This window comes from Lemur catta, chromosome 2 (assembly GCF_020740605.2).
Source record: "Lemur catta isolate mLemCat1 chromosome 2, mLemCat1.pri, whole genome shotgun sequence".
Lineage (NCBI taxonomy): Eukaryota > Metazoa > Chordata > Mammalia > Primates > Lemuridae > Lemur > Lemur catta.
Genome location: NC_059129.1, coordinates 66,764,561 through 66,782,288, shown reverse-complemented (window position 1 = coordinate 66,782,288; position 17,728 = coordinate 66,764,561). Strand labels below are relative to the sequence as shown.

Below are 17,728 nucleotides of genomic sequence, written 5' to 3'. Positions count from 1 at the left end.
CACAATGAATATTTATGGAATATATGGAATAGATGAACACCTTTAACTGTTTCAGCCAAACATAGTCATAATAGTGGTTTTATAGTAAAATAAATAGAGAAAATGAAAAAAGGAAATGACATTTTACTATGGGAGCATCTGCTTGCTTTCTTGACTAGAAGAAAAGTAAAAACTATGAGAAATTAGTTCTCCATAATCTCTCTTGTATTGTGCCTCAGTGTTGGTGGTACATTCTTCTCATTTAAAGTGAATCCTCCTTGGCATTCCTGAAGATACTTTAATACACCCAGTAAAACAAGATAGACTGTGTAGACATCAGAGGCAACTCCAGTTATTGAATACTGCTATGCAATAATTCTCTGAAGTCCATATATTTTTAGCTGAAATAGTCCTGGTCATTTTCTGATATATGATGTTCAATTTGTAGAGATTATGAAATTGAATCACTGAAAAGGTTATTAAATCTACCTGTCTTGAGATAAGCTGATGGATTATACAGACTATTTTAAGGTATCACGTTTGACTGCATAGGAAGTGATGCCTTAGACTATCTCTACTGTCCTGAAGATATTGCTGGTTAAAGCCGATTGCCCGGCTTCTCACAGACAAGCCATTAATAAATGTTCATATCAGACAAGGCTAAATCAATTGTTTCAGTATTATAATATTGGGCATTTAAGAGCAAGGTGAGATAGACACTGTTACTTTGATATCTGTGTCTATCCTTTGCTTCAGCACCTTTTGATCTACTTACGTGGTTTTTTAAATATTACTTAGTATATTTTTTGAAAAGACTAAGCTGTGCAAATAAGGTTCTTTTCTATTCCAAGGTTTATATAAAGGAAAAATAGTATGATAAACACTTCTAAAAATAGTGAAAGATGTATTAATAACTCTATTTGCATCTTTCTGTAGAACTGAAATGGAAATTGATATAGGTTCCTAAGTGTCTCAGCTTGTTCTTTGCAATACAGTAGAATTTTAGGTAATGATTTTACATTTGAATTCTAGTTTAGTTTTTTGTGTGTGTCATACTTTTCTAAATTTATTCCAGCGTAAATTTATCAGGTTCCTCGAAGTAATCTGAAACCAATGACTGCCCTGCAATGTAAGCGTATTTTGAATGTAAAACTATTGTGTTTAACATTTTTCTTTAACCTTCTGAATTTTGAAATGGACACTTTTTCCATCTAGCTTTAGTTATTTGTGGCTTTATTTTATTAACCCTGATATGTTAAAATAAAATTTTTAAATCATTCCCCTGATGCAGTAGGCGTTTGTAATAATTGTGTGGTTTTTTCTTTAAAGAAATGATTATTTCCTCTTGGCAGAGGTTGCCTGCAATTCTGCTCGCTGCCCCCAGGTGAATGATGATATTGAGGGTTGTGGGTTCATGACCCAACTGAGCAGGGATGTTATTAAATGGATCATTGTTTATTTGTAAAAGGTATATTTTACTGACTTCTCATGCAACGTGGTGACGTAAGTTCATGTGCTCAAGTATCTACTCAGCCAAATTGCCAAAGAAATATTTTTAAAAGGTCAAAAAAAAATCAGATCTGGAAAAAAGGGTATAGGTAATATTAGGAATTTCTATAAGATATACAATTAGAACCAGATGGAGAGAATTTTTTCTCAGCATGAAATTTGTATCTTCTACATCATCAAATGGTATTGTTCATTCAGTTACCCAAACGCTAAACCTGAAATTTACTTATGTCTTTCTCCCTGGGCTAGATATTCTCTGCTTCATTTCCAAATCTACTCTCCATCTTTTTCCATCCTGCTTGGTACCCTGGGAGGCTGATTTCTAGGGGCTGCAACTACCTAGCTCCCTTGGCCTCTGACTTTCAGCTGTGTTTGGGCAATGGGATGGGAAGACATTGAGGGAGTAGAAAGAGTTCAGAGTTTATTTATTCCCCATTTTCTATCAGCCAATTACAAGTTTGTGGTGGCTGCATTCCTCTCTCCAAGACCACAGCTCTTATTGGGTGGTTCTTCTCCTATGCCTACATCTTTGTCCACATTGCAGAAATTATCATTTGCTTGTCCCTTCAGATTCATGGATAGTACAGATTCTAGTCCTGGGGCACTGCACTGTCTCCTGTTAATTTTCCTAAACTTTTCCAACTTGAAATAGCCAAAAAGAGATGCAGATTATTAATTTCCTGCATAAAAGCCATTAGTGACTTCACTAATATGGCCGACAAACCTCCCCATAATCCAGCCCCTGCCTGCCTCCCTAAGACTCATCTATGGGCACGCGCGTGTGCACACACACATACACTCACACGCGTACACACAAACACATACTCTAGCTTCCTTCACGCCAAACCGCTTGCAATTGCTATGTGTGGTGTCTCTTTCCTTTGAATCTTTAAACATGCAGTTTCCTCTGATGGACTTCTGAGTGTTCTTCCTAACATCACAGCTTTCTTTGCCCATCCTTCTAGCCAACTCCTTCTCGTCTTTTTGGACTCACCTGTAAACCTCCTGAGGAAGACTTTTCTGAGTGTTTTTCTTCTACTAATGCCAGATATCTTTTTATCTTCCACCACATCATCAGTATGTCCCTTCTTGTCCCCTGGCAAGAGTCAAAAAATGTTGAAAGGTTTTAGTTCAAAGTTCAAACTATATGGGTTCACATCCATTTCCACCATATATTTTCCTTGTGACCTTGGGTGAGCTCAAGTGTGTACCTCTGTTTTCTCATTTGTACATTTAGGAAAATAAAAATAGTTGTTTTTATTTTGTGAGAATTATAGTAGTACATATGAAGCATTTAGAGTACTGCTGGGTATACACTAAGCACTCAATGCATTATACAATATGGCAATTGCCTTTTTTTCCTGTATTCCATATCACTAGGTTCTACTGATAACTTTATAATCCTGATGAGTGAATTTTTGATGCATGGGAAAAAATTCATAAGTGTTTTGGTTGAATAAGTGAATGAATGAGTGATGTGCGATGTATTATAGATTGATTGTCTTGGCTTCTCTGTGGGTCTATTTTGTTTTTCAAATCCTGACTGACAATGTCTAGGTCTAGATCATTTAAAAGAGTCCTTTCCATGAAATAAATATATTTTTTGGCTCCTATCAATCCGAGAAAGTTCCTCTCTTTTTGTGAGGCTCAGAAGAAAAAAATGCATTTGTCTTTGCCAGCATACATGTTCTTATGGCTAGGGCGAACTATGACATTTTTCATCATGTCATCTTGATTATCAACTTGTCTTTCACTAATTTGGACGCACTTTCCAGGTCATAAGAAATCACACATTTTTAATGCTGCCTAATATTTTAGAATATTTTTCTTTCCTATAAGTTTTATGTTAAATTGGAAGTATTCCAGAGTAATATCCCTCCATAATGGAATTAATAAATTAAATTTAATTAACATAATAAATGTTTCCATTTGATATGAAACACATAAAAATATGTATATTTCTTACTACAGTATATTCCCTAGTAGCAAGGAATTCAAACCTCAATGACTTCTAAAACTAAATGAAGCCATTAAGTAAAAAATACAGTCTTAGCCAAAAATACTGTTTTTATTAGTTTATCAATTTAAATTTAATTTCTTACATTTCCTCAAAAATCTATATACCCTTAGCGTTAGACTATGAATTTATAGATTTCTTTAAGTATTCATGGTATAAAGTTCAGTTCCCATAATGATTCATTGCATATATTATAAAATGATTTGCTTTTCAAATGTCCTATCTCAGAATGTATCTATGGATTAGAATATGTATAAAGTCTAAAAAACTTCTCTAGCAATTACCAGGTGTCAGAACTATGCTAAGTGTTCGTTACTTAAGTAAATAAATAAAGAAAGTAGCTTTAAGGTTTTAAATCCTAGAAAGGGAGATAATCATAGAAAAACAACTGAGTGTCCCACAGTACAAATATCATACACAGAATATTAGTAAACAATGCAAACTGCATACATATATCTAAGTCTACTTCCATTTTGTATTTTCCGCCTGTAGAAAATACAAAAACATTAAAACACCCCACACACGTATTCACAAGCTATATTCATTTATATTAGTGTTGAAAACAGTAAAAGATTCTTATAGGAGCCCTGTGTTTTGAGAAATTTCTGGAAGATTAAGAAAAAGATAGTGACTTCATTTTGGGTAGTGTGGCACCTGAAACAAAAAATTTAGCTGTAAGATACACATAAAATATAGACTAACATAAAGAAAAAGTATTACATTGCTATGATGCTAAGATAAATAAGAAAAATTCTTACAGTCAAGAAAAAAAGGAAAGAAACTAAGAAAGAAAAAGGGGAAAAAGAGGATCCTCAAGGAAACTTTCATGCCGCACCTTTAGGTAGGAGGGAGAAAAATCTTTCCCAATTATTTATAACAGCAAACTAGCCAGACATGGAGGTTTGTGGCCCAAACTTATACTTACTATTTACCCAAAATTCTTAAAGAATATTTTATTTTGTAGTGTTTCCTATTTGGAATTGTCTTCATGAGATGAACAAAGTAAATACAAATCCTCTTTGGGGTAATGCCATGTACTCAGGCATCAAAGTAATCTCACAGATAAGTTGCAAAGAATAGGAGCCTACAGTGAAAAATGACAATGACTGATGGGGAAATAAAAAGCACCATGATACAGGAGCCAACAGAAAGAAGGAGGAGGTGGCTTGGCTCTGCAAAGATCATATGTTGCTATAATCAGATACAGAGTTTTAAAAATTATGCTTGATTTTTTTAAAGAAGAGGCAAAATAAAGTATGTATAAGAGAAAAGATGCCATAAAACTGAGTAGAGGCTTATAAAATTTAAGCAAGTAGACCTACAAAAAGGAAAAAGAATAATAATATAAATTTTAAAAGCAGACAAGTTAAACAGCAATTAGACAAAGCTGTAAAGAGAATTAATGAGCAATATAGCATATCTATTGAAATTACTGTGAATTAAGAGAGATGTTATAAAAGGAGATGAGCACAAGGAAAATAAAATGAGAACATTTAATTTCATGTAATAAAGATGTTAACAGGAGAATATAAAGTGAATGTGAGAAGGATATGATTTTTCCAGAATAGATAAAAAACAAATTCTCCAAATAGAACCCACCACCCTCCCCCGCCCCGGAAAACAACCTGACCTAGAAAAATAAAAATAATTCTGTATCTCAATATAGCACACTGAAAAACTGCTGGTCAACAAAGATAAAGGGTACTTCTTAAAAGTATCCATAGAAGAAAGAGAAGTTTCTTACAAAAGAATGATTATTGGACTCAACAAGTGAATTTTCAACAGGAGCAATGGAAGAGGGAAAACAGCGAAAACATTACAAAGTGCTGAGAAAGACCAATAAATGTTATTTGAGAAGACATAAAATAAACCAATATCCACCATATAGAACTGTTTCCTATAAATTGATAAGTACAAACAGACCCAATTGAAGAAACGAGAGAAAGTATATATTCTAGCAATTCAAAATAGATAAAATGTAAACAACAAATTATACATATTAAAAAAATTGAAATAGAAGTTGAAATAATAGTGAGGTTATCCATTGTAATAATTCTCATTCATCATATATATAACCAATTATATAAAGATAATATTTAACTTTTGTGAGGGATTGGAGAAATTAGTACTCAAAAGCATTTCAATAGCATAATTTTGTAACAGCTTTTATGGACTATATATTAAAATGTAGATTGGGCATATTTATTTTACTCAATGAATTATACCCTTAGATATTTATTCTTCAGATGGACTTCCAGTGGTCAGAAGTTGTTTTTACAATGATATTAACTGTAGTATTTATAATTTTAAAAGTTTGGAACAACCCTAATGTTTAGCAATAGGGAAATAATTCAAAATAAATTACCTGCACTAAGAACTTCTCTCTTTAAAATTTCTGAGCTATATCTATGTATAATGACAATAAAAGATCTTAAAAATATTTTGTAACTGGAAGTGAAGAAAATACATTTTATTTGTTTTAGTTTTGTTTAGTAACAATTTATATCTCCATAGCAGAAGCTGGCTGGATTAACCAAATCTTTTTCCTGCCTTCCTAGGAGCATAGCTAGAGTATTTTCCAAAGCTCACTTGCAGCATGTTTGGCCATGTGTCCAAGTTCTGATCAATGGAGTGAAATGGACTAAGATTCCCTATGCTCCCTTTTCCCCTACCTTTCTTACCTGCCTGGTATTTGAATATTTGAGTGACATCCAAGGAGACCTCAAAAACCATGTGCTGAGATTGATAAATTCTATGTCACCTGATTCCCTAAATATCACTGCACTACAACAGGAAACAGAACTCTTCCCCTCCACCTAGGCTGGTTGAACTTTATGTGGACAAGAAATAAACTTCTGTGTTGTTAAACCCCTGAGATTTGGGAGCTAGCATTATTCTTAACTAGCCAATTGCCCTTATTTAAAAACCAATAAAGAAAGTAAACTAAATTCCATATCCTTATAATCTGGATATATACTGTACAAAATGGAACCTAGAGTAATTGCCTCTTGGGAATCAAAGTGTATTGGGTTTGGAGGACAATAGGAATAAAGATTCTCACATTATGTGCTTCTATAACATTAGAGTTATTTGGTATTATTTCTTTAGCTTGATATATATAAAATGTTGCATAATTAATTGTGTCTAAGGAAATCCAAAAGAAATTTGGAGACAATAGCTTTGGAACTGTATCTTGAAGGAAAAAAAAAAGGGGAATTTTAAAGTTAAAGTATATCACAGGGGAATCCTAATGTATGAAAAGCATGAAGCATGGAATGGAATATTGAAAATATTATACTTGGATGTTATTAGAACACACATTTGGTATATATTGACACTGGAGGCAGATAAAATTGAAAAGTAAGATGAAATCGAATCATAGAGGAATGTATATTTTGCATTAGAATAATTTGGGGCATGAGAGTAATATCTAATAAGAAAAATGAGTGCAATGAGAAGGATGGATCAGAGGAAGATTTGGAACTAAAGGATGTTGAAAAGGAAGTATGAATATAAAACCAACGAAAGGGCATTTTACTAGTTTACAAGAAGGAAGGAAGGGTAGAATTTTAGATATGGAAGGGAAGAAAAGGAAAGAAATAGAGTTTCTGATACTTCCTGATTTGGCATATAAGTGGAAAGTGTTAATCTAATTCCCATTCAGCCTCGGGCTCTGGAATCCAAATGTGGAGAGCTTGCATGTTCTCTGTGATCAAGCATAACTCTAAGTATGGCTGGCAGGAGAAAGGAAAATCAGAATCTATCGAGGGGGGCACAACTTTACAAAAATACCCACCCTATCTACTGAGGGTGGTTGGAGGGTCCTGGAGTGCCAGTGGCGGCTAACACTTAGGGATGCGGTGAACATGAATTATGTGAGAATGAGAATGCTTGTGGTCTAGGGAACCCTATATATGAGTATATAATAGCTAAAGAGTAGAAGATGGTAGAAATGAAAACTTCATTTGTCCAAAGAAAAATTAGGAAAATAAAAATCACACACAATTTCGTTAAGAATGAATTAATTTATTTGCATTTTAAAATGTTAAACCTTATTAAATTCATTATGAGGATACCATTCTTATTGTATTATATAATGTTATCTTTAAAAAAGAGTAGCGCTTGGTATTATGTTTGTTCAGATTAATTTTCCGTGTATAATTTGTTGTTTTGATATCTAATAATTATTTTGAATGACACGAGGATTTTACGTGTATTAACAGTAACGTTATATGTTCCTCCTTTAATATAATAATGCCAGTTAAATACATTTTAAATAGCAAAAACTTTTTTATGTTGCTTTTCCCCCAGATAAAATTTACTGTGATTGATTATTTTCAAAGTTGTTGGATCAAACTAAAAACAACATAAAATTTTAAAACTAGCTGAGAATGAGAACAATTTAAAATTTTGAAGCCATTTTCAATATGTTGAAAGCTCTGTTAGATATTATGGTGTTCTCATGATTTCGAAAGTTAAAGCAGAAATTGAATTCTCTCGATTTATTCCTGTTAGGCACCACCACTAAGGCGTCAGTAGGTATTTTTGTTATTCTGCATGAAAATTGAGGGCCTGACATCCAAGAAACTCCATATAAATAGTACAGGAGATGTTAGGTTATAAATGTAGGTGTACATATGGATATAGGTATGTTAAATACAAGTGTATGTGTTTATAGCTACTACATTTAATAATGCATAAGTAGAGATGGATGCTTAGAAAGAATGATTAGTTATCACGACCTTTTCTATACACTGTTGTCAAAGAGAGTTCTACTCAGCTGGTCTGCCCCTGTATGACTACAGGTGAATGGAACACATACTAGTTAGGACAGTTCAGAAAACTACTTTTAATTTAATTGGGATCCATTATTCTGCCTACCACATTTATGAAGAAAGAATTGTGATTTAAAACAACAGCCAGTTTCTAGTTTTTATGTAACTGGCTACTAAAGAGTCAAAATTTGCTAACAAAATTATTGGTGTAAACGAGGTAAAAGTTGTTACTATACAAATTATACCAACTATTTTGAGGGGAATTTGGCAAAATCCACTAAAAAATTTAAATGCACATACTAATTATAAGAATTTATGATGCCAGAGTCGGGGGGTAGAGGAAATCGGGAGATGTTGGTCAAACGATACAAAAAGAAAGAATTTATGATTCAAGAAAAATGTGGAGAATTTGGAACTCTAATATTTAGCTGGTAGGAATATAAAATGGTGTGGCTGCTTTGGAAAATAGTTTGACTATTGCTTAAAATGTTAGACATAGACTATATAATCTATCAATTCTGCTTATACCTATACACCCAAAAGAAATGAATACATGCATCCAGACAAAGACTTGAACAAATATTCATAATAGCATTATTTACAATAGCCAAAAGATGGAAATGGCCCAAATGTCCATCAGCTAATGAATGAATAAATTAAATAATGCATATGCATTACCAGTAATAAAAATAATAAAGTTCTGATACATGCAACAACATGGATGAACTTAAAAATATTATGCTAAGCGAAGTAGCCAGTCACAAAAGGCTACATATTATATGATTCCATTTATACGAAATGTCCAAAATAGGCAAAACTATAGAGATATAAGGAGATCAAAGCTTGCCTAGGGCTGGGCTGAGGGTGTGTGGTAGGGAGAGACTACTCATAGAAATGGGGTTTCTTTTTGGGATGATAAAACATAAAACTAAATTATAGTGATGGTTGTACAATTCTGTATCTACTAAAAATTATTAAATGATTCACTTTAAAGGGTACACTCTATATGTAAATTATATCTCAATGCAGCTATTAAAAATAAATTTATGACCCAGAACACAAGAAAAAAACTTGGAACAGCTCAAATGTATTAATTTCAAACCGTTATCATCAATGTTGGTATATCCAAGCAATGAAAACCCTCTGCAGTTTTTAAAAGGGAAGTGAAGAACTATACTTATTGATAGAGTAGCCCACTGAGAATTATCTTTAGGTGAAAAAACAAAAAGTAGAATAGCATATTCTAATAGGTGGAAAGACAAAGTAGAATGCAGTATGTGGGTTTATAGTACATTCTCATATGTCTTTTGTTATCTAGATTATAACAAATTTACTTTACTACTTTGTAAAATCAAACACAATGATTTTTGAAACTTTTCTTCCCCTTACACTATTAGGAGCCCTAAACTCAAGGTTCTTCTAGATGAGTTTCTTTGTTGTTTTTTTTCCTTTTCAGTACTTCATCATCATTCTAAAAATTCCCCTACTTCTCTGCCTGTGAAGCAGGCTTCCCAGGATTCACACATCTAAAAGTGAGCCCACTCTTGGTTCTAAGACTCTGAGGCCAAATGTCTCCTCAACAATGGATAAAGTCAGCTGACAATGAGCAAATCCCTCAGGCTGAAGCAGTGTAAACTTTTTAGCCCCATGTTTTTCACAGGCTGCTTGCAGCCTGCAAACCAGGGGATTCTAAGAACCCCCTGAAAGAGAGAGAGTGATTGGACTGAGGCAATAGAGTAGTGTTTCCTCCTTTCCTGTTCCAACTAGAATTCTACAACATGACTGGAAATTACAGTCCAATCAAGACATCTTTCTCTAGTGATCAGGCTTGATTTTGAATAAAATTAGCATATGTTATTCAGACAATAATTTATTAAGAAAAATTTTTTGAAGGGTTCCTTCTTGTTATAGCAGTGGCTGGTTCCTCACTGTATCCTTGTAACAAGTTGCTCAAGAAGCTATCAAGCAGTTCTTCATACTTATTATTTGAGGCAGACAGTAAATCAAGTATTTACATAAGAAAGTCAAAGAAGTGCAATTTTTACATTTTTTTAATAATCTTGAAAATTTCAAGCCTGATTTATTTCTAAACTCTCATGACTTCTAGAATAAAAAGAAATTGCTCCTTTTTAAATTGCAAATTATATTGATATGTTCATCTAGTTATTTTAATAAACCTCCACATTCACTTGATGTTTTAAACTTTATGTAAAAATAAATTAAAATTTTAGCAATCAGGAAAAATTTTTCTTTTTAAATATATAACAAATTGAATAAATTTTCATTCTAAATTTTAAAATAAGCAAATTCATGACATAACGCATAACTTACAAAAAGAAAACTACTAAAAGCCAAGGACTATTAATACTGTTAGATATCAAATTTGTTCTTTATAACAGAATGTATCTGACTAATGGTGCTTTCAAAATTTGATTCATGATCTTGATGTTTTAATTGATAGATCAATTGATAGTAATTATTTTTGTGTAATCAGTTAACAACTGAAATGTGCAAAATATTGATTTTTTTTTTCAGGTGAGATATAGGCTCCCTGAGCAGCTACAGTAGGAGAAAAAAGTAGTGACATTTAATTCAGTCTAATTTATTCCTGAGAAACAAGTGATTGACTGTAGTTCATGAAGTCCATGGCAAATGTTAGATGAAATGGAGAAATTATTCAGAAACACTGAAACCAAAAATTAAATTAGGATTTGGAATACTGAGTAATAAATCCCATGTAACTCAAATTAGCATTGCCATTTAACTTGACAAAAGTTACCTTAAAAGGACGAACTTATATTGTGAGTACAAATAGGAAGAACTATACTAATCTTCTAAAAGAAAAAATCAGAGAAAGTTGATTATAATATTCCATCAAGTGTTGGAATTTGTATTGTTTATAAAATGAAAGAATTATATAATGGAGTAATGAAATTAATCCCAAGGGTGACAAAATTATTTTCACTTGCTATTTTTCTTGTTAGTAGTGTGGTGTATTGCTTATTTACAAAAAAATTATTCAAATTCATTTGTGAATATTTATTAGAGAGCCTGCTATGGGGCCAAACATTGTTGTTCAGGATAATATGAAGAAAAGAGCAGAGGTAATTTATCTGTCCTTCATGGAAGCTGCAGTCCAGAGGAAAGAGAAGAAGGACAGCCCCAAACTGTCATAAAAATAAATATATTGTTACAACCTGTGATGAACACGATAAAGAAGAATTTCAGGTTGTAAAATGATTGTAACACAGAAGAATTGACCTGTAGCTTAACATTATATTGGCAAAATGTTTTTTATAAATTGTTATCTATTTCATTTTCTTCAACTTTCTTATTCCAATAAGTTAATATCAGTGTGCATAGTAGATACCAAAAATAGCTATTTAAGTCTCTAACATCAGCTGGAAATTATGTTTGAACTGACTTCTTTTTGCTAAGCTTTTATCTTTGTGACAATGTACAAAATAAAAATTCACTTGTTAAATTGTTGATTATTTCTATTGCAGCAACATTTTTTACATTAAAAAGATAATTCTCTCATGATTATATGAAGTGAAATTCCAAAAACACTGCTTTCCAAATAGTATTTAAAACTCGCAAGTACACTGAAGACATTAATTCAACAAATATTTATAAAGTGTTTATTATGAATAAGGATTTCTGCCAAAATGAGAAATTTGTGTGTGGAAGGACGGTAGAAAAACAATGACCATGTGTAGCCTAACAGGAGATGCTTCACATAAAATAATTTAACTATAAGGACATGGTAAATGCTTTAACAGTGGTACAAATGACATATGATGAGAGAAACATCAATTTTATCTTGTTAAGCCAGTAACTACTGCTCAGGATATCTGTAGGTAGCAACTTGGCACTACAGGTGTAAATTAGATAAGAAGAGAGGAATAATGCATAGAAAGTAGTTGAACAAACTTCCCAAATTAGGAAAATTCAGGGTGTATAAGGATTAGTAATATCATTTGGTTTGACAGAATTTAAGGTACTTACTATGAATCATGATAAAGTAGGCTAGAAAAGCAGAAAGAAATTAGGGGCTTTGGGCATAAAAATAAGGAATTTTATGTAATTCAGAGAGAATTTTTTGTTGTTATTATTTATTAAGAAAGAAAAATTAAACTGGTAGTAATATTTCTGAAAAAAAATAGTAAATCATTTGTTGGTATTTCTAAGGTACCTCTTGGATAACTCCTAGAAATGAATTCTAAGTCACTTTGGGGAATGCATATTTCTAGCAATGAACCTAGAAATCACCCAAGTTTAATTTTAGCACTAAAATGTAACATGGCCAGATTTCTTAATCTTAGGCTCATAACATTTGTAATAAACAAAGGATGTCTATGTTTCGCCAAAATTCTAATTCTTTCCCATAAGAGAATTGACTCTTAAAATTGTGAAGGCCAATTCTTCCAGGTTTCTTACTACTTTGAAGAAATTAATTTAGCTTCTCAAAACCATGTAGATTTACTACAGCTCCATGATTTACCCAGGGTCACGTTATGTTGCTTAGACATTTTTCACACTTAAAAATCTCATAATTGTAAAACAAACATTATTTTATTTGTCCTCAGTCATACCTTGGATCAATGTTGCTTTTATTCCCTCTTATTTTAAACTAAATTTTCTATTATTTCTATTTATTTTCCTAATACTTTTACTTATATTTTGTTTTCTGATCTGTTTATGAATCACAGATCCCAGGATGTTACTCTGCCTCCAACGGCCTCCTTCCTTGTTCCCTCTGGTGTGACACAAGGGGTTGACTCCGTGCAGACTTTCCTCAGCGCCTCTCCTGCAGCACCCCCTGTGTGCCAGGAGGAAGTATGCCACAACGGAGGCACATGCCGGCGCATCTTCCTCTCCAGTGGAGTAACCTCCTTCCAGTGTGACTGTCCTCTACATTTTACTGGCCGTTTCTGTGAAAAAGGTAATCAATCTTCATTATCCTTCTATATTTCTTTTTAAAAACTTCTCCAGAGAATGGAAGAGAGTTGAAACATATTATAAAGCTGCTGATGAATATCAGAACAAAGAAGAAACATCTGTATAATTTCATTTAAAAATGAATTTTAATAGAGCACTTTTAGCTCAGTATTGCAGAAACAAAACTAAGTTTTTTTCTGTGTTAGAAATGCAATTCAAAATATATCTTCAATTGCTACATAAAATAGGAGTTAAGTGTTATTATTTAGTTATTTCTAAAATTATGGTGAATCCTTTCTTTATCACCATAAAGACAATTAGATTCTAATTAATACAATTTTTTGTGCTTAATGGCTAATCAAATCACTACATTTTTATATTTTATATACCAATACCCACATTTTAAATTTAGTGTTTAAGAAAAGTACATTATTTTTTGATGCTCAACAATATGGTTTCAGCATTAATGGAGCCATTTATGAATCAAAAAAATGCTACCATATTATCAACATCTAATAGCCGTTTAAGAGGTTTTCAGTTCATTAAGACAGTGCTGGGCAACTAAAGCCAAAATTGCCCTGGGCGTATTACAAAGGCATCAGGTCATGATGCAGCTGACTGCATGTGCCAACATTGAAAAGTGTCCATTGTTGTCTATATAAAATTAATCACTCATTCTAAATTAGGAATGTGGGGATGGTACTATTGGATTATGATTCAGATTGAAGAAAATCTCATCACTTATCTAAGATTGCATTAAATAACTCCCCTTTTTAGTGCTAAAATATGAGACCTCCTTAATTCAAAGATACATATATGTTATTCAACTCTTCTTCCCAAATGACCTTGTGTGACTAACGTGAATGTTTTAACATTTAGCGAAGTAAGTAAATGCAGTAAAAAGCACAGATATGGAAAGTTTATTTTCATGTTCATTTTAAAACATCATATAAATATTCTTAAAAATCAAATTTTTAACTGTAAAATGCTTTTGAAGACACATCACAATGGCTTGGTTTTTAGACAAATACATCTTGTGTATGGAAAATATGAGTTTTGCTTTCTGCTATAGTTTAAGATCATTTATGTTACATTCTATGAGTAGAGATCTAGGGAGATAATTTAAGTTGTAAAGCTCTTTTAAATTCACATTTAACATTTAAAACTCTGAGAGGGCTTTTTCTTTCTTTAACTTTGTGCTAGGCAGAGTCTTTGAAAAATACCCTTTTTATCTCTCTTAAAATATACTTTGATATTTTAATTTTTTAATGTTAGCTTATCTCCTAGTCAATCACACATGCTATACTAGGAATAACCCCTAAGCCCTCATCTCTTCCTGTCCTACTAAATCCCCAATTCTATCTGCTTTAACTTTTTACCTATTAACTTTAATACTTCAGAGAGTAACCTATATTTTCCTCCAGAAAAAAAAGAAATTCAGATATATTTGGAGTTAAGTCAAGGCTTGACTGAGGTTTAATGTATATGGTGTTTTGGGTGGCAGAATGTAGGAAACTGACCTCAGGAAAAAATTGGGAATTTGCCCTATATTCATTGTTGGAATTATTCTATTTTTTCCATATTGTTAATCACTCTCTACTTTCCATATTTTTGACAATTTTCCTGTTGAATTTATAATATTTTAAAAACTAATAAATTAGATGATGTTTTGCTAAATAGTAGATAATCAACTATAGAATATTTATTTTAAATGCATAATAAAACTACTAATAATATTTTATTAATAATTATCAGCAACTAGAAAACTGCATTTCTAAAAGAAAATTTAATTCAGTAATACCTGAGGCATATGATACACTAAACAAAATTCATGCAACAGGACTATTTTTAGACTATTAGATATCATAGTATTATCTATAATTTGATTAATATTGTCTCCTTTTCTAGGAAATGGTTCAGTATAATACATAGAGTTTGTTGTGATGTGCATTTTCAGAACTAAAAACATTATTTCTAAATATAAAATTAGTAGATATTTATTTTTAACCATTTGCCCCTTAAATTTGAATAAAATACCTTGCCTCTTTCAATCATAAAGAAAGCCAAGAACAGGTTTGTGTTTTTAACCTAATGCTCTAAATATAATTTGTAATAGTATGTGTCTTAGAATCCAGAGTGACAAATGTTGACTGCTGCCTGAGGCTGTGATTCAGGAATCAGGCACCATGATGTAACTTTTTATATATGAACTAGGTTGGCCAGATGCCATAATTTTTAAGTGTAAATTTCAATAAACCATATTGTATGCCAGTTTCAAAGTGTTTCAATGGCCTGGCAAAAAATTTACTTTGGATAAGCAGTTCCTAAATCTTCCCTATTTATATTTATTATATATGTATATAAAATTTCTTAGCAATGTTCTCAGTATTAAATGCTTAAAATTTAAAGATAAATCAGAATTTATAGATAGATCACCACAAAAATAATTTCTTAAATGACTCCTTTATTGAGTAGCACAATCAACACCTAAAATTTATGAACTTCTGCTTCAGGAATAAAATTTACATAATATTATTGTGAAGGGTTCTGACTTATCAGACACTGCACTGAATGCTTCATGCATATTATTTCACTCAACCAACTGAAGGAGGCTTTCTACCCTCCCCGCCATTTACAAATGAGAGATCTAAAGCCTAGAGTTGTTAAATTAGTTTCTCAAGGTCCCACAGCTTGTACATGGTAGAAATGGGATTAGAGTAATCTTGAGTGACTCCAGATTTCATATTTAACCACCATGCTATATGCTGCACTAGTTAGAAAATCGAATTTAATGTGATGGCATGATGTAGAATTTTTAAATTGTTCTACTCTTTCATCTGTTTGTAAAAAGCATCTTTACTTTAGGAAGAAAAGAGATTTTTCTTAAAAAAATAAAATTTCAAAAATCAGAAAATCAAAGAAGTTCATGTTGAGCTAATAAGTTTTTAATGAAGAAGGTATTATCATAGCCCCATTAAATTAAACTGAAAAACACATTAGGTGAACCCAGAAAATTATCTGAGTGGTCATATATTTTCATAATGATTTCACTTAAACTTAAATATAGAAAGTAGTTTTGAGAGTATTTGAATTTCAGAAAAATCTAGATATAACTGATGAAAGAACATGACTGAAGAAATTTTAATTGCATAGACATCTAGATGTGAAGATATTTTGGAAATTAATTTTTCTTCCCAAGCCTTGCTCCCTTTTAACTTCTAGTTAATATTCTTAACTGAAAGGGAATGCTAAACTAAATTTTATCTTAACAACTTTAATGTTTCACAGCAAAATAGAGGTATAAATTAACATATAAGCCTATAGCACTAGATTAACACAGAAAGTGTTTTGGGGGCTATGTTGCCCGGTAATGGGTCGCCTACACACATATTTCCTATCTTTTCGGCATTACATCATGTACTCTTCTTTATCAAATCTTCCATACTCAATCAGCTAATAACATTGTCTTATAGAATTAGTTTGATTGGATATATTTTTTTCTCAGCACATGCTATCTTAATTCGTATTAGCTAAACCTTATTGCCCACTTTATCATAATGATCTTGCATCTCACCAAGGGAAACATAGAGCATATATATTCTTGCTTTGTTTTATGTGGCTGCATGCAGGCAGATGGCTGTCTCCTACTGTAAAGTTCAGAGTGACAGATTTAGAATATCAGTGCCTTGTGCTGGGGAAAAGCGTATGCCTCTGACTATTAATTATAGTATTAACATTTTTAAACAGCCACAGACTTTTTAGTGTTCTATAAAACCGTTTTATAAATAGTTCAATAAACGAGTATTTAAATGCCATACATTAAAAGCAAGAAATCTTTTGTTTTATTTGATATCCTGTCTGCTTATATTCCATATATGTTTAAAGGTTAACTGTACTGAGTAAATTGCAAACCTAGAAATAAAAACGAGAAGTTTTACTAGATGTTTTGACTTGTTAAAAATAAAAAAGACTGCTTGGATGTCAGTCTTTGTTTTTACACATAGCTGAAATATATTTAAAAGTCACATTAGTCTGAATTTATTTATTAATTTTAAATCAGGGGGCTGAATGTCAGGCATTCCAAAGCCAAAAGGCAGAGAAACAGAGCATCAGTAAGGTTTTTATAACCAGGGATTTGTCTCCTTTGGTCTACATCATCAGAATAAAACCAAGAGATAGATGTCTGCCTTTTTGCACATAATACCCATGTCTGAAAATCTATCTTTGAAATCAGAGAGCAATGCTGCATATTTGTTAATAAATGACAATAACTGAAATATTAGAATGCTAAATTAAAAATGAATGGGGATTGAAGTCAAGGACAGGGGCTGAAGGGAGACAAGATTACCTATTATCAAAAAGAGGAGATTTCATTTTTGAAGGCAGGGGCAAGCTGGAGGTCTCTAATCTGCTCTGCTCTTCACCACTGTCGGCTACTGCATTCTCAATCAGGGAGCACTATGACCAGCTAGAACAAAAGAAAGTCCATTCCCTATCCTGGTACTTA

The 17,728-nt window shown here is 32.1% G+C and overlaps 1 protein-coding gene across 1 annotated transcript in view; it reads left to right on the top strand.

Moving 5' to 3' along the window:
- EYS (eyes shut homolog) overlaps positions 1 to 17,728 on the top strand; it is a 1,451,515-nt gene that overhangs the window by 1,027,395 nt on the left and 406,392 nt on the right. The window contains 1 exon segment of the mRNA XM_045543805.1: positions 12,993 to 13,225. Coding sequence (XP_045399761.1) covers positions 12,993 to 13,225 — 233 coding nt within the window.